This window comes from Lissotriton helveticus, chromosome 5_1 (genome assembly GCF_964261635.1).
Source record: "Lissotriton helveticus chromosome 5_1, aLisHel1.1, whole genome shotgun sequence".
Lineage (NCBI taxonomy): Eukaryota > Metazoa > Chordata > Amphibia > Caudata > Salamandridae > Lissotriton > Lissotriton helveticus.
In genome coordinates this window covers 933,642,549-933,658,485 of record NC_136065.1, presented here as the reverse complement: position 1 = coordinate 933,658,485, position 15,937 = coordinate 933,642,549, and the positions used below count along the sequence as shown (strand labels likewise).

At 43.8% G+C, this 15,937-nt stretch overlaps 1 protein-coding gene across 1 annotated transcript in view; it reads left to right on the top strand.

The window, feature by feature from the left end:
• The first annotated feature begins 546 nt into the window (after window positions 1–546).
• KIF11 (kinesin family member 11) overlaps window positions 547–15,937 on the top strand; it is a 246,006-nt gene continuing 230,615 nt past the window's right edge. The window contains exons 1-2 of the mRNA XM_078643407.1: window positions 547–746; window positions 1,624–1,710. Coding sequence (XP_078499533.1) covers window positions 1,634–1,710 — 77 coding nt within the window. The 5' untranslated portion in view covers window positions 547–746; window positions 1,624–1,633. The remainder of the gene's footprint in view (window positions 747–1,623; window positions 1,711–15,937) is intronic.

Genomic DNA, 15,937 nt, shown 5'->3' with positions numbered 1-15,937 from the left:
CAACAAAAAAAAAAAAATGAATTATGACTGAAGAGAGTACCGCGATTTCTCATCTTCCCCATATCTTAAAGGCTAGAGCCTCCGCCTTTGAATTTGGGGAACCAAGTTCAAGTCTGGCGGGAACCTCAAGCATCCGGTGATTTTTGGCAAATCACTTAATCTCCCCGTTCCACTAAAATAAATGAATGTCTGTAATGCAACTGGTGCTCATATAAAGCTGTCTGATACTTTCGGGTCGAGTTCGCGCCGTACAAAATATCAAAAATATATATATAATCACGTATTTTTGATGGAAAAATGCACTGTTTCATAGTAGTTCGTTGTTGCGGAAAATTGTTAAGGATATTTGACGTTTTCCCACTTCTTCCAAGGAAAAAAACACAGTTGTCTTACTGAAGATCACGGTAGAGGAATCGGACATTAACCTGTTCCATGATGGTCGTTTCCTAAACCAGCAGCCGTGACAGCCTAAACAGCCGCCGCTTTCTTTTTCCTCTTTCTATGTCTACTGCTCTTTGTTTATTGTGGCCACTGAAATGGGTTTTTAAAATATCTCCCATCATGCCTCGCTGTTTCCTATTGGTTTCTTGCTGATTGGGCACTTGGCGCGGAAGCGCGGTTTTCAAACCTAGTTGGAGCTCACTGAGATCTGTGGAAGTAGCTGAAAGTTCCTGACGCTTTGACTTGTTTTGCTCCAGCTGAGTAGGCAGTGGGTTGAAGCGCGGTGTGTCGGAGTGGTAGCTGAGGTAAGTGGAGTACTTTTTAAATGTCCGGCAGGGGTTCATTGAATCAGGCTATAGGTTGGCTGATCTAACGGCGCACTCTTTAATCTGTCATATTAGGCAGTGACCGGTGAGCAATGGGAAGAGGTCTCTAAACTTGGGCTCCGGTGCTCGAAGTCTCCATTTACGGTATTAATGTGGGGTTCCCCATTCTGCTGACTTCAGTGCATAGAGTTGTGTTCTGGAGTGCATTATGATAGCAGATCGACCCTGCTTCTTTAGGTGGGAGTTGGGCGCTGCCGCTAGTTGCGTCAGGAGTGGGACTAGTGGGCGATGTCTGCAGGGACTGAACTGGAAAACGGAGGTATGGCGCTCCTAAGGCGGATTACCACAATGCTCCTCTGACAGATAAGCAGATAACCCGTATTTGTGGTTTTGTTTTAATTGCTATGCCCTCGGACGTTCGATCAAGCCCCGTAAGACTGATGTGTTTAACTTAGCTATGAGATGCCAGAAGGATGGGTCGTTTTTGCACCCCTCTCCCAAATTACATGCAGGCATTATTGACAGAACTGACACTACTTTATCACCTGGGAAACCTGCAACGTGTAGGCAGATATTAACACTTTGACAGCCATTCTGTTTAACGCACGATGCCATTGAAAGTAAAAGTTCGATTTAATCCGCACAGGACACACTAAAAGGGGTAGAGGTTTATTTCGCGGATCATCCTGTCCGCGTGTTTCTGAAATTTAGCTGCGCGAATTTCTAATTAATTATTTCAAGTAAATTGATGTTGCCTTTCTTGGCTGTGATGGTTGTCTTGACTTTACTTAGTCACTTTGTCCTCATTGGTTAAAAGAAAAACAATAATCAGAATCCGATGTGTTTATACTTTTAGGGTCTTCACGATGTCTAATATAAGCTCGTTCATCAACACAAAGAAAGATGACAAAGGCAAAAACATTCAAGTAGTTGTCAGATGCAGGTATGTGAGATTTTGTTGGTAGATAACATATTTATTATACTAGAACGCTGAGGTCATTGTTCGATCTGCGCTTGTGTATAAAAGCTTCCCTTGCTAGAGCTTCGCGTTTTAATTTTTTTCACGATGCCAATAATGTACTTTGTTTTTAACATAATGTATGTATTTGTTAGCACTGAAAACATCTTCATTCGCCTCCGCACAGAAATCTCTGGTTTCAGGTCTCTATTGTTTCTAGTTAAGGATCTGCCATATTCCATTTTTTTGTTAAGCGGCTTGAATGTTAGTAAATTTCAGTTTGTGTTATGTATTTGTATTTTGTGAGCCATATCTGTGTTGGTAACAGTTGAATTGACATACTAGGACCTTGGTATGCAGCAGCTGATTGAATCATGTTTACTTAATAAAAACGTATTATATCACATTTTACGTGACTTTGTAAAGTTCCCGTTTTGGACAGTAAGCCCTAAAATGTAATGATGACAAAAATATTATCGGCGAGAGTCCGAGGATCATTGTGGGAGTTTCTCAGTCAACGAAATGTCCTTTATTTTTGTTAGTGGTACCCATGGAGCCCCACCCCTCTACTTCTTTCAAATGCCTTTCCGAGGTCCAGGTGATTAGTGTTTTTAGCAATACTAACCTGTTGGAGTTTGCCAACTGCTATATGAAGGCAACGAGTTGGATAAGGAGTCTTGGATGTGCGTGATACTTTAGGTTTATTGATTAAAACTATCCCCACGTTATGCTAATGTTGACCCTGTAATGCTGACCTAGAACTTGAATTTCTAATTTATGTTCTCCGATTCCGAAATACCCACATGCTATTTCATTTTGTCTTATCAATACTTCTGTGTCGAATGCATAATTGTAACTTGTTTATTCTACTGTAATATTTTGGTATTTAAGGACCACATACCAAACCTTCTTGACTACATTCCTTGTGCCGTTACACCTTTAATCCAATATAGGCGGTGGTCATCTGCTCCTTCAGAGACATGTCTACCTATTCTTGCAATGTTACCTATTCTTTATTTTCCTGCTCGCGTTTTACCACTTCTGCATGTAAACATATGCACGCCTGTCAAGATTACACTGCAATTACTTATTCTCTTAAAGACTGGCGCCCTCAAAGCTTGGTCCATACCATAAAAATACTATAAATGAATAGAAATCAACACAAGGGCTTGCAGTTCTCTCTAGGGAAGAGACTATCTTTTTGGCTGTAGAGTATTTAAACATGTCTGATAGAACCTCGGACTACTATAACTACAGTGCTCTCTGAACGTGGTTCTGTTATACACTGTCATTAATTAAAAGTGACTGATTTGGATCCATGCTGTGAAGAATCAGAATGCCTCGTATTGAAAAAATGCCAATGAGCTAGGGAACACGAGTTCCCTAGCCCCGTCAAACTTTTTCAGGATTAAGGACCTCCTCCATAAAAACACTACTAGAATCTGGTACTCCTCATCAGCAACCGTAAACGCCCCATATTGATGGGGAAATATTATTCAGCCGTGTTTAGCACACCAAAGGCTTGTGGGTGACTGTGGATTGCTGTTGAAGGCTTACAACAAAGTTCAAAGTCTCCAAAAAGAATTATCCCAAAATGCACAATGGTACTTTTTCACAAACAAAATTTGATTTGATAAAACTTAATTAGATGATATCTTTCTGAACTGTGATGGGTGTGCCTGTTTTTCTCCTGAGAGATGGTCCATATGTGGTTCCACCTCATTAGTACCAGTTTAATTATCAAATATAGCAATAGGCAACAAAAAGGTGACCAGTCGAGCTTGGCATAGTCTTCTACTGCACTGCGTTGCAGCTTTTTAGTAACCGTTGGACCGTTTTAGCTATAAACTATTTATTTTTTTGCATTAAAATCAATAATATGGGGCAAATCTATAACTATGTGAAAATCTCTGCGGCCACACAATTGCATAATTCCAGCAGTCCTGGGTGTAATGGCTGCAATGCATGGGCCGCAACTTTAGAGTACCGCATCCTATGAGAACCATACTATATTTCTTGCGATGCTGGTGGCGTGACATTTACAGCTGCATGGAACTGGAGGTTGCTGAACATCATAATTCATAATGAAAACATACCATTTACTTTTGTTAATGATGAATTGTAAGGTTCAAGTAGGATGCTTTCCTTAATTCCAGGGGAGGAAGTGGTCCCATAATCTTCTTTAACTCGCTTTTTCTAAAAAGGTTTTTATTTTTAACAGTTGAAAGCAGGCTCTTCTATTTTAGCAAAAATGGACTCCTGGTTCTATTAGTTTTCTGCTGTTGTTGACCTCAGTCATGTTTGGGGGGAGGCTGGAGGGCCTTGAGAGTCTGAGCGTGGGTGAAAGGTGTGGCTAAAAACAAAATGTTTTGTATGTTTTTAGGTATTTCACCAGCAGGTAACTCATGTGAAATAAAGGCCGCTTAAATGTTAAAAAAGAAATATTAGGGTGAAATGAATTATAGTACATGATGAAACCTCTGTTAGTTCAAGCACTGCGTTGTCTGTGTGCAACCGGTGAGCCACATAATTAAATCTTGGTTGGTGCAGTGGAGAATAGTTATTTGTGTATTTTTAATGCTACTAGGTCACAGCCTATGACAAAAAGCACTGAATATCCAAGTCATTATTTTAAACTTTAATTATACAGTCTAATATAGGCTGCTACAAAATGCACAAAACATTTTACGATAAAATGGTGCTTCCAAAATATAGATTGTAGTAATACCCAGACTGTACATAATGAAATTTTTTTTATATTTTTTTACATAACTGTCCCTTCAACACTTCTTCAGGGATAGTAAGCGCTATGTAAATACAATTACAATTAAAAACACACTTTACAGCTCGGTAGTTATTATCGCTCAAAGGTAATAAATCTTTGTTATCACAAAGCTTTGAGTGACTCAATCAGTTAAAGCTAGTACTGGCTCCTAAGTATCCTTTACATTTGCAGATTACCCTTTATATTTGCAGATTAAATCCTAGCGCACATTTGCATTTCTTTAAGGCAAGCAGGCACCCTGGCAGGAAAGCTTGTTTAGCTGACTGTCCGACTTTGGTTTCACAGCATTTGACATTTTCTGAATGACAAGCCAGCTGAAGCGTTTTAACTATTCGGAAATAAGCTTTCGGGACGGTTGTCTATATCCAAAGCAAAGGACAAACATTTTGAATTCCAGGCAGAAGTGAGGTTGAGGAATATGCGCCCGCCTCCCATGGCTTCACAACCCCCTTTGCGTCATGTCCCACAGATTGAAGACCTCTGATGTAAGGAAAACTCAGGGTTGTTGGAGTAAAGTCCGTGTCTGGGATAACCTTCTTGGAACTAGGAAATCTACTCCTTAATTTTTACTGTTTGTTGAGAACCTGTGACTTCAGTTTGTAAGATGCATTATATTCTAAAAAGGTATCTACTTGAAATGGGTAAGAACAGCAGTTCTTGTGCTTTTTTTGTTTATTAATTTGTTTCCTTTTGTGGTGATAACATCTGTTGTTTTCAGGTTAGACGCAAGCAACAAAGCACATATTATCTTTGTAGCAAATACCTAAATGTTTAGGCTATTGCAAATTACAAAGTTTCAATTTCACGAGTCTCCTCGTGGTTAGGCCCCACTTAATACTTATATTAACAATAATAACCGAACTGACAGGTACAAATCAACTTGGGATCTTTTCCAGAGTGGACGGTCGTGTCCTCGTCACATATTACATAGAATTCACCTATCACCTGTAAGTCACATAACATAAACTGTCCTGTTGTCTCCACTCATTCACGCAGTGTACGAATCCTCACGATTGGGGAAACTCATGGTATATTTGATAAAGAGGGGTTGGGATTCTAGTTACAGCACTCCTAAGGGTTGTGATTATAACAATATGGGCACAACGTATATAGAGCCCTTTGTTTAGGATACTCTAATTATCATAGAGAATAACACGAGGGACAAATAACAGCGAGTAGAATTAGATTCAGATCAATAAAGGTTCCAGAAAAATTCAAATCCAGTCCAGTTTTTTTGAGATTCTTCAATCTTTTCTTTTATTCGTATTCAAAATTTCATAAAATCAATTCTCCCAGCACGCAAATTGCCAACACGTGTTTCGTCCTCCACAAGGACTTCATCAAGGCATAAACATTGTGAGATGAAATCTTATTCCTTCATCAGACTTAAGACCGTAAGCTGTATCACTATTGGAATAGGTCACCCTTCAGGTTAGTGATTAATTTGATGGATGTCTGTAGTGAAGACGGAAAAGTTCATTCGAATTCTGTTGCCCAATCATAACCATAGTCAGGTAGACGGCGGTATTAATCTGTTAAGAGTGGGGAAAACAGAGCAAATCTCTACTTATGTCAATTAGTTATACATTTGCTGATGTGCATAATTCCAAGTATAGGGTGGACGGTTGATTGCCATTCAACAGATATATCTTTTCGCAACCGTAGTACGTTGCTTAACTTCACAGATATACGAAGATGGACGACTGTTAGGTATTCGTGGAGTATATAATACTCGCAACCCTAATAAGCTGCTGGGCCGAAGCCGAAGAAATAGCGTTTCCACATGGCTGGGGGACGGTTATATGTGGAACGTACTACGGTTGCGAAAAGATAGGGAATACCTCCATGATCGCCGATTCGGGCTTACCCTGGCGTCGTCCGGTTGCGACTCTGTAACACGGACTCCGGCAGCCTTTAATTCGGCAATTTGAGGTTTAGTGTAATAAGGCAATTATTTATTTTTGTCCTGATGATGGTTCCAATTATCCTTTAGGGGAACCGAAACGCCGTCGACTTGCTCATGCACCTTATACAAACATATTTGATTGGTTAATCTGATGTAATGGTGCTATTTGATATTTTCTGTACAATGAATGTGTAAACAGAAAAACGTTGGTTTGCCTTTTAAACCTTTCCTATCCTTTCTCCAACTGTACTCACCCCGTAAGTGTTGGGCACAGGCTTGTGTACCTCACAGGGGCATTGTGGAAGGTATCCTTGTTTTATTCTGGATATTCGTTTATTAAGTAAACTTGAATGACCTCTGTCCGGCTGGACATGTCACTCTAAAATATAGATTGGATTTGCGTCTATGTTTATTGATACTGTATTTTATCCTTGCATGGGACCATTGTTGTTTTAGAAAATTGCTCCCCGAGGTCCCTAGCAGACTGACTTGGGGTCCCTTGTTGTTACAAAAAGTAACTAGAATCCCAACCCCTCTTTAGCATATGTGACACGCATTTCTTGTGTGTGTCGATGGCACCTTGAGGTAGTAGGTGCCCTGGGTTTCTCTAGCACCCTCTCTAGTAACACTTACGTGTTTGATCCACACTACAAATGTGTACAAATTATATATCTAGCAACACTGTTTCTTGAAGAGTTGTGCGGACGTTTCCCTGTGGGAACACTACTACCTGCCTTTGTTGTATGGTATATTTGATGTTTACTCTGTGCAGCACTCATGACCGTCACTGATATCCCACTCTACTTTAGGATTGGCTGGGAGGGGGGTGCGGTCTTTCATCTGTATTTCCCTTCTAGTTTTTTAAGAATTACATCACACTCTGCCAACCCTGAACAATCGCAAAAATGTTACCAGACCTACAGGGTTAGTGACTTTAATCTACTCAACCGAACTGTAATGTGCTTGCCCTGTAAACTGGTCTCAAATTGTGATTCTCAGCAAATACTTTATTTTACGGTCACTCATTTCTTCATGTTCGTATGTAAGAGCACCTTCAAATATGCCAGTTCAGCATTTCTGCTGAACAAGAAACTCATTTGATATAATATACTAACCTTATGCGCTATGTATAATAAGAATCTCGCCCACATACTTACTGGGTACACGGACCCCTGACTGCCTCTTAGTTCACTGGTGGATTTGTCATCAGGACAGGAAGGGAATGTTTCTCAGTTCGTGTTTAAAAACTGACTTTTAACAATTATATTACTAAAGCATGATTTGGGAACACTGTCTTTTACAGACAGCATATTATCCATTGAAATGGCCACAACCTTCCCACTAGCATGCAGTTTTACTGATAAACATTTTGCCTGAAACCTTATATGCTATATAGTTATCATTTGCACATTACAAAGGGAAATGTTGACTTGCTTTGGTCCAATTAAAATCTGTTTCCATCACTGAGAATTACAACAAATGTGCTTTCCTAACTACTGAAATATATATGTATGCATTTTATTTGCACGCTATTTAAATGTTAGTGAAAAAAAAATCCTGACGTCCTACAGCCTTTCACTACACGATTGTACAGCATGATTGTCAGACAGTTCACTTTAGTAAACTTCTAACTTTGCAGTCTGGGAAAGAAAAGTAAACAACCTCGAGGAAAAAATAAGCACCAAATTGTAAGAAGACATACACTGACAATTCTTTTCTGTCTTTGAACACAGAGCAAATGTGATGAGATAAACACAAGATTTAAAGGCATCTCTATTGGTCATTCACTTTTTGAATGAAGAGAACACCTGTTCTTGTCAGCTTGCTAGAATGGGTAAGTTCTAAAAATAGCTTGCTCTGATAAAATCTGGCTCGCCATAGTGAGTGGAGTAGTAGATTTCTTAAGGCCTGTGTATCACCTGATTGCTCCCCCACCATCCCACCACCAGTCCATTATGGTCCAGACTAGAGCGGCATTTGATGGATTGGTTTATTTTTATTCAAATATCATAAAAGACCACTTATAAATAAAAAAATTGTCTATTTCATAAAAATGTCGGAAAAGTCACACCATGTGATCATACACTTGTCAATAAATTCGCTACCGCATATGCGGCCAAGCGCAGGGCACTATTAGAGGCCAATAAAGTGCTGAGGGCAGCACATATGCAAAAAATATAACGAAGGAACCAGGCGACAAATAGGATTCACAATCCACATAATTTCTTCCTGTTGCAAATTCGTCATCATTACATAAGAATTATATACTCAAACAAGCAATTACAATGCAACAGTTTCGCCTTTGCAAAAGTTAGAGCTATTGGCATTGTAAATGACAACATTTTTATTTATGTGTTGGTTTTGAAATAAATAAATGGCATTGTCATTTACAATGCCAATAGCTTAATCTCTCGCAAATGCCACACACGCACACCCACACAGAGCCCCCACCCACACAGAGCCCCCCACACAGAGCCCCCCCCACACACACACACACACACAGAGCCCCCCACACACACACAGAGCCCCCCACACCCACACAGAGGCCCCCCCACACAGAGCCCCCCACACACTGCGAGCCCCCCCCACACACACACTGCGAGCCCCACAAAGCACATATTACTGTAACCATTTGAGGAGATAATAGGTGCAGTAACAGCAAATTTCACAGCGCCTTATGCTGGGGCAGAACTAGCCCGTGAGGATGGCGATGATGCTCTGAATGCCAAACCAAAATGTAATTAAGGCGGGGCCCTACTAAAGGGGGTTTACTAACAAAATAGGCGTAAAGTCACCAGTACAACCATGTGTCTGCGATCGCCTACAAGAGACGGTGTGTATGCAGGCAGGCACAGGGGGGGGGGGGGTAGGTAGGGGCACATCAGACATGCAGTGGGACAGGCTTCTCATGAGATGTCAGCTCTGTTGGTTGCGTGCTGCCAAGTTAAAAGAAATGACCCCCCGGCTGGGGTCTGCATGGGAAAGGCACTGATCGCCCTGTGCGCGGTTCCAGGCGCCCGGTGGTGCCCACTGTACTGCTCTCAAGCTGCAAGCCCATGTGCCTCCTGCAACCTTCCGAGCCCAGACCAGACCCTCAAACAGTCATGTATGCAAGCAAGATACACCTCGCTCACGTCGGAGGAGTGGCGGGGTCTGCAGCCAGCCCTGCCCTCCCTCTCAGCTGCAGCACCACCCGGCAGCTTTGATTCACGATTCTCCAGTCTCGTCTACATTCCCGGAGCTGGGGGAGGGGGCAACTAGGAATGTAAAATGCCGCTTCAGTAAAATCTACCTGCAAGAGCTGCCGACTTTGGAACAAGGTTCAGTCTCGGCGCCAGCGGGGACACGTCAGTCAATACGTTAATGCATACGTAACACAAGATTGCGGTACAGTTAGAGCATATAAATACATATAATGGATTAAACAGCTGAGTGCAGTAGATTTGCTTTTCAGCTTCGACCACTTCCATGGAGATCGACCCGCCCGCCTCAGCTCCACGAAAAAATGGCGGCCGCATTGCCGAGAAAAATAAATAAACAACCGCCCACCACCGCATGACGATCGCAAAGGGGCGGGATGAGTAAAAATCGCCGGAACGCCCACGAATCTGCTCCGGCAATGACGGACAGATCTCTCTTCCAATGGCTAGCCTCCATTTATGGAGCTAGCCAATGGAAGAGCAGGCGGGACAAAGCCCCCTTACTGTTCTGACATAAGATTTCGCCTGCGCGAACGCTGCTGCGCAGCGGATCGCCAGGCGAAACTTAAAAAGCAACTTAAAATCGATAGATTTATGCTAGGGGGGTTGGTACAGGTATTCCATCTGATGTTTTTACAACATTAGAACAAGATGTTGAAATCCTTCCACCTGTGTAGGAAGGTAGATCCCGGACTATGGTTGCCCCCAACTTTTTGCCTGGTGTTTTGCTGGTTTTCTGACTTAGGCCTGGGGCCCTGATTAGCAGGGTCCCAGGCCTACTGCTCTCTCTGTAAAATGGATTCCATGTACCTTAGGTACATATCTAAATTGGATACTGAGTCACCTTATCAGTCCCTGTACAGTGTACCTTAGGTACCCAGGGCATAGGTGTACCCAGGGCCTACCAGGGGCTGCAGCATGTATTATGCCACCCCTGGCTGGCCATCCAAATCTGACACAACTGGCTGCTTGACAGCTGGGGCAAGGTGGTGTAATCACCCTTTGCTTGAGATATAGTATACCTATATCTAACCCTAAAATGGACACACAGATCTCCTATCAGTCACTCCTATGGCAGGCCTTAACAATCCTGAAGGCAGAGTGTTTGGAATCGTGTGAGATGGTGCTCTGGCATGAGCTGAGCCTGTCTGCGGCTTTCGGGATCCATCCCTTAGCCGTTTCCATGATATCGCATACCATATACTCTTAAGTGCATTATAATCCTCGCGATTATATGCCAACTCTGGTATCGCTTTATCAAAACATGTCGAGTAAGGTGTCATACGAATTGGAATACTAACCCCTCGCCAATTCTGGCGACGGGGTTAGCATTCCACCCTTCTAGAGGGACACGACATGTATGTAACCTGTAACCCCGGTTAAAGTCAGACATAGCCTCAGCTCCACAAAATGGATGCTGCCACCGAGACACAAGTCTGCCCTCCTGCTGCTGGGAGTCCTCCCAGAGCAGGAGGCAAGGACAAAGGGTTTCCTGCCAGGGGCGGTGCCAGCACCGTCCCAGACAGGGTTTTGTGTATTCCAGGTAGGCAGGGCTACAGAGGAAGGTGACTGCAAGTGGCACCCCGGTGCTCACTGTGCATAGGCCGGCTGAAACCAGTTCCAGGGGCACTCCAGCCCCTGGCCTGGGGAAAGCCCGCCAAAGGAGAGGGGTGTAACCACCCCCCTCCTGGTCCCACGCATAGGGCAGGACTTAGTCGCGTGCCAGCCCCCTTTTCCCAGATAAAGGTAGGAGCAGGCCCCCTTCCAAATCAGATCATCTTTGGAATCAAGACACGACTTTCTACGAAAGGACATCAAGATTTCTTCTTCAAGATTCTCCCTTGTGGCTAAGGAGTAGTCACCCTGCATCCGCAGGCACCACCTTAAGAACACTGCGGTCTGCTGCAAGTCCCTCCTCCGGAATCCGACTGCCCAGCTCGACAAGACCCGGCTTCCCTGGCACCTCCGACCTCTACTCACCTCTACAGCCAAGCTGAGAACCGTGAGTGCGACGAGACCTCAAGGGACCAACTATTGCCAAGACTGCACGACTTCTTCACAGCAAGCCCGCCGAGTAATCTCCTGGCGAGGGCTTTGGGGTCCGAGAAGCCCCCACCCTGAGCAGCTCCAGCACCGAAGTCCAGCCTCCCAGCATCTCCACGATCTGCGTGGGGCCCTTCTGCTTTTTGCTGCTCACCGCGTTGTTTGGCTACTAGCCCGCTGGCTTGTGGCCTTCTGAACGACGCCCGACGACATCACTGCTGCTGGTCTGGTTGCTCCAGACTGGCTCTTGCTCCCTTCCAGAAGAGGAGCACCCCGGACCCTCCTGGTCCACTCAAGACGCCATTTTGAGTCCACCGCGTGGGCTTGAATTAGCCAAGGCTTTGTTGCCCAATCCTGGGCTCTTCGACGCCGACAGCTTCATCCATCGTGGGACAGCTCGCCCCTCCATCCTGGTCGCCGACAACGCCTCCTGGTCCGTGAGATCTGCAGAGCCCAGCGTCGCCCACTCACCTAGTCGAGGTGACTACCATCCGGTGCCCTCCTGGTGCCCACTGACTACTGGCTAGTAGTCACGAACTTGGTCCCCTCTGCTTTCAGGTGTCATCCATCTTCCAGATCCAGGCTTGGATCAACTCGAACTCTCTTCACTGGTCGCCTGCCAGCATCTTTCTTCCAGGCTCCTGGTTCGTCTACGAGGATTCCCGACGTCTTTTGAGACCTATGCAGCTGCAGCCCCTGGGCTAGGTAACTTCGGCATTTCGGTGCCCCAGCATAGCCTCACTATCCAAGGGTCAGGATCCACTGTCGTTTTCTTCCTACCAGGTCGGGTTCGCCCGTAAACACTAACTTTAACTTTACTAGCTATCATAGACTTTGTCCCGCATCCCGCGTGAGAGTGCTCACTCTGCACCCGAGTCCCCTGGGTCTCCTAGAAGTAATCTAACGATTCTATAGTCAAGTCCTAGCGATTCCAAAGCCTATTAGTACTGTACTTACCTGCTAGTAATTTCGCATTCCGCTTTCAGAGTATATGGTTTTTCGTGCCCCTCGGGCATTTGTGTAAATTGTGCAACTTGAAGTATTTTTATAAGAGTTTTGTTGTGTGCTTAGCTCCCTGTCTCATAAAGAGCCAGGGTAGTCTTGTTATAAATAAATACACTGTTTATTTTCATAACAACTTGTGTGGTGTCCTTTCACTGGGTGTTCAAGGGGTAATGTGATGGTAAAACAGCTGGCTTAACACGCCCTCTAGAGTCTTAGCCTTAGACTGCTCGTATCCATGCTACTAGGATAGCTGGTCTATAAGGTTGACTTACAACCAATCATCAATAAGGGTTGTTTGGACTGATATATAGTGATCACTAGAATAGTGAGCACTGCACATCAGGCCAACTTCTCACATCAGTGCTTTTACTTCCAGGCAACGAAAGAGTTCAGAAGCTTTGGAATCAAATGATAACTGTCAGCAACCGCGAGGACTAGCAGAAACAGCTACCCATCTAAGCTAACAATTTCTGCCAGTAACTGAGGCACAAGAATTCTAACCTGCCTCTTACTGCACCACTAGCTTTCAGTTGATAGTAATGATAGCTCTGGAGAGTTGGAAAAGTGGCAGATGCGCGCACAGCATGTCTTTTTAAGGAAGATGTCCTTCATTTACGCAGTGAAGACTTTCCTCTGTCTCTTAGGGCAGTGGAATAGCATGCTACCGAGCCTATGTGGCTGACATTGCATGTAATAACGGACGGGTGAGGGGCTGATCAGAGAGCCTTGGATCAGGACACAGAGCGAGGAGAGAAACGTTTAAGGTGGAGAGAGAAGACATTGGGACACAGCGGCAGAGGAGATGTGTGAGAGGGACAAAGGCTTTACATATTCGAAAGAGCTTACTTTGAGATAACTAGGCAGGTTCCCAAAGCTCAAGGCTGAAAGCTTAGACCTATCTTCCTGCATGTTTTCTCCTGTTGTTGGCGTAGATATCCTACTTTAATTGGATTTACAAAGACTCTTAAGAATACACGTGAAATTCTGTGACTCGCTTGGATTTAGAAGAATACATCATTCCACAAGAGCTGTGCATGCAACATTCCCAACAAGTGGAAAATTCTCAGCTCCTATCTGATGCGAATTGCACACACACATGTCCCTCCCCCACCCCCGAAAATATATTGTTTTTATTGTAGAGAAATCCCTTCTCCCAAGGTCCCATTACTTATGCTTTTCTTAGGAGTAAAGCTTCAGGTGGTTTGTTTTGAAAAATACATGCACAATAAAGATGAATGTTCACTTACCTGTGAATTTGTGCGTGCTGCGGAAGTCCCTTCATAAAGATTAACTAGTAATCTTTGTTGCTTATTTCTATATTGGTTGGTAAAAAGAGTGCCAATGACGAGAAATATTTGGCGAGACAAAACTAATAATGAAGTAACTCCAACAAAAGGATGGGGCGCATTATGCTGCATAGTTTAGTCGACCCTGCCGCATAATTTCAGTGACTCCCTTCCCTCTGATATTGGAGGGGATGGAAAGCCTTGGAAGCTAAATCTCAAGTTGCGTTCTGTAAGTGGCACCCCAAAAGCCCACTTACTTAATCTGCTCGCACCATTTTTCTACGCACTGTACTGCAGGAGTTTGTCCTTAGGAGAGGGACTCTGCAGTCTGTCACTGTTTCCCAGGACCATCTTTCTAGGGGGTCATCCTCTGTCGTGATCCCTCACATCCTGACTATAGGGGGGGTTCCCCGACCCCCCCAACTGCCCCAGCTCCACTCATCCGGTTCCATGCTCTTCCATGGCAGTACCTCCTGGATCTCCCTTTAATGTTCGCTATTTGGGGCTGACCTCACCTAGCCACTTACCAGGGGCTGTATCCCTCCCTCTGGTGATGCCATATTCAATGTTCCACTCTGCACTATTCTTCCGTCTTCAGTTATGTCTTGTATCATTCTTTCATTCTTGACAATCATCATCCAATTGCTCATATGTAAAGACTTCTTTTATGCGTCTCAGTTCTGCCCAAGACAACCCCATGAGGTCCCTGGACCATGCCAGAATCGTGAGCCTAGGTAAACCTATAACTGACCCTTCCTTCTTTGGTAGGGATAAGGCCCAGTTAACAGTGTTTTAATTGTAGCCTCAAGCTGAATATGGGCGGCATGTGGTAGGATATCGAGAACCTCCTGGCAACATTGGGTAAGCTTGTCACTTCCTCATAGCGTGTGTGAAGCCTGATCTGCCCCTTTCCAATGCGGACATTCGTATTTGTGGGTAGGGTAAATTCTACTGAGTCGTGTGGGGGCCAAGTACGCGCGGTGGAGGACATTAAAGAGAGCCAGCTTGTACCACGCATTACAAAACACTTCTTTCACCAGGGCACGGGAACCATTTGGCTTGCTTTACACTCCAAAATAATAGAACTTCAGTACTCCCTAGATGAGGCACTCTTGGAAAATAAACTCCGCATTCAAATGAACCTTCAAAAGGCAGTTTCAAAATGAAGCGTGGAGTTTTATTAATACAACACGCTCTGAAAGGAAGACTTTCCCAGATGTCAAATGAAATGGCCAAAACATGCAAGTAAGTGTGTGTGTGTGTGTGTGTGTGTGTGTGTGTATATCTGTGTGTATATATGTGTGTATATATGTGTGTATGTATATATAGGTGTGTATGTAAACGTATGTGTGTGCATGCACAAGTAATAATGGCACACACAAGTAATCTAACTGTCAAATGTAAGGGATAAAACACAATCGGATAATAGTAAAACACATGCATGTAATAATGGATGTAGAGTGCACGAATGCACAGAATGAAAACACATGAAATATATACTCAGAGCAATGAAAAATATAGCAAATATACACAAATTAAGTAATTGAAATAAATCACCGAAACAGTGTCTTTCAACGTTTTGCCAGTACTACTGGGGAGCCCATAACGGTCAGGCAAATGTCTCGATCAGTAACGGCGAAGATGCCCTGTGACAGTGCATCCACTTTACAGGAAGGCTCTTGTCTGAGCACCAAGACTACATGCCTTTAATACCATTTACTCAACCTAAGGAGAAGTTTCTAGAAGCCTCTCTACCTTGCTTCTGTTATGAAAATCAAGGCTGTCGTAACCGTTTTTGTCCAGTCCAATCACCAAAGCTGGCCAGGCTCAAGTGCTTGTCTTAAGATTGAGAAACACATTTTGCATATTTCTCTGGCAAAATCAATCTCCACTCCTTGAATGGTAACAAGTGCACATTCCACACAATCTGTTCCATCAAGGCTGTTTTGCTCTGTGCTGTGAAATGAAAACATCCCACTCTGAAGTT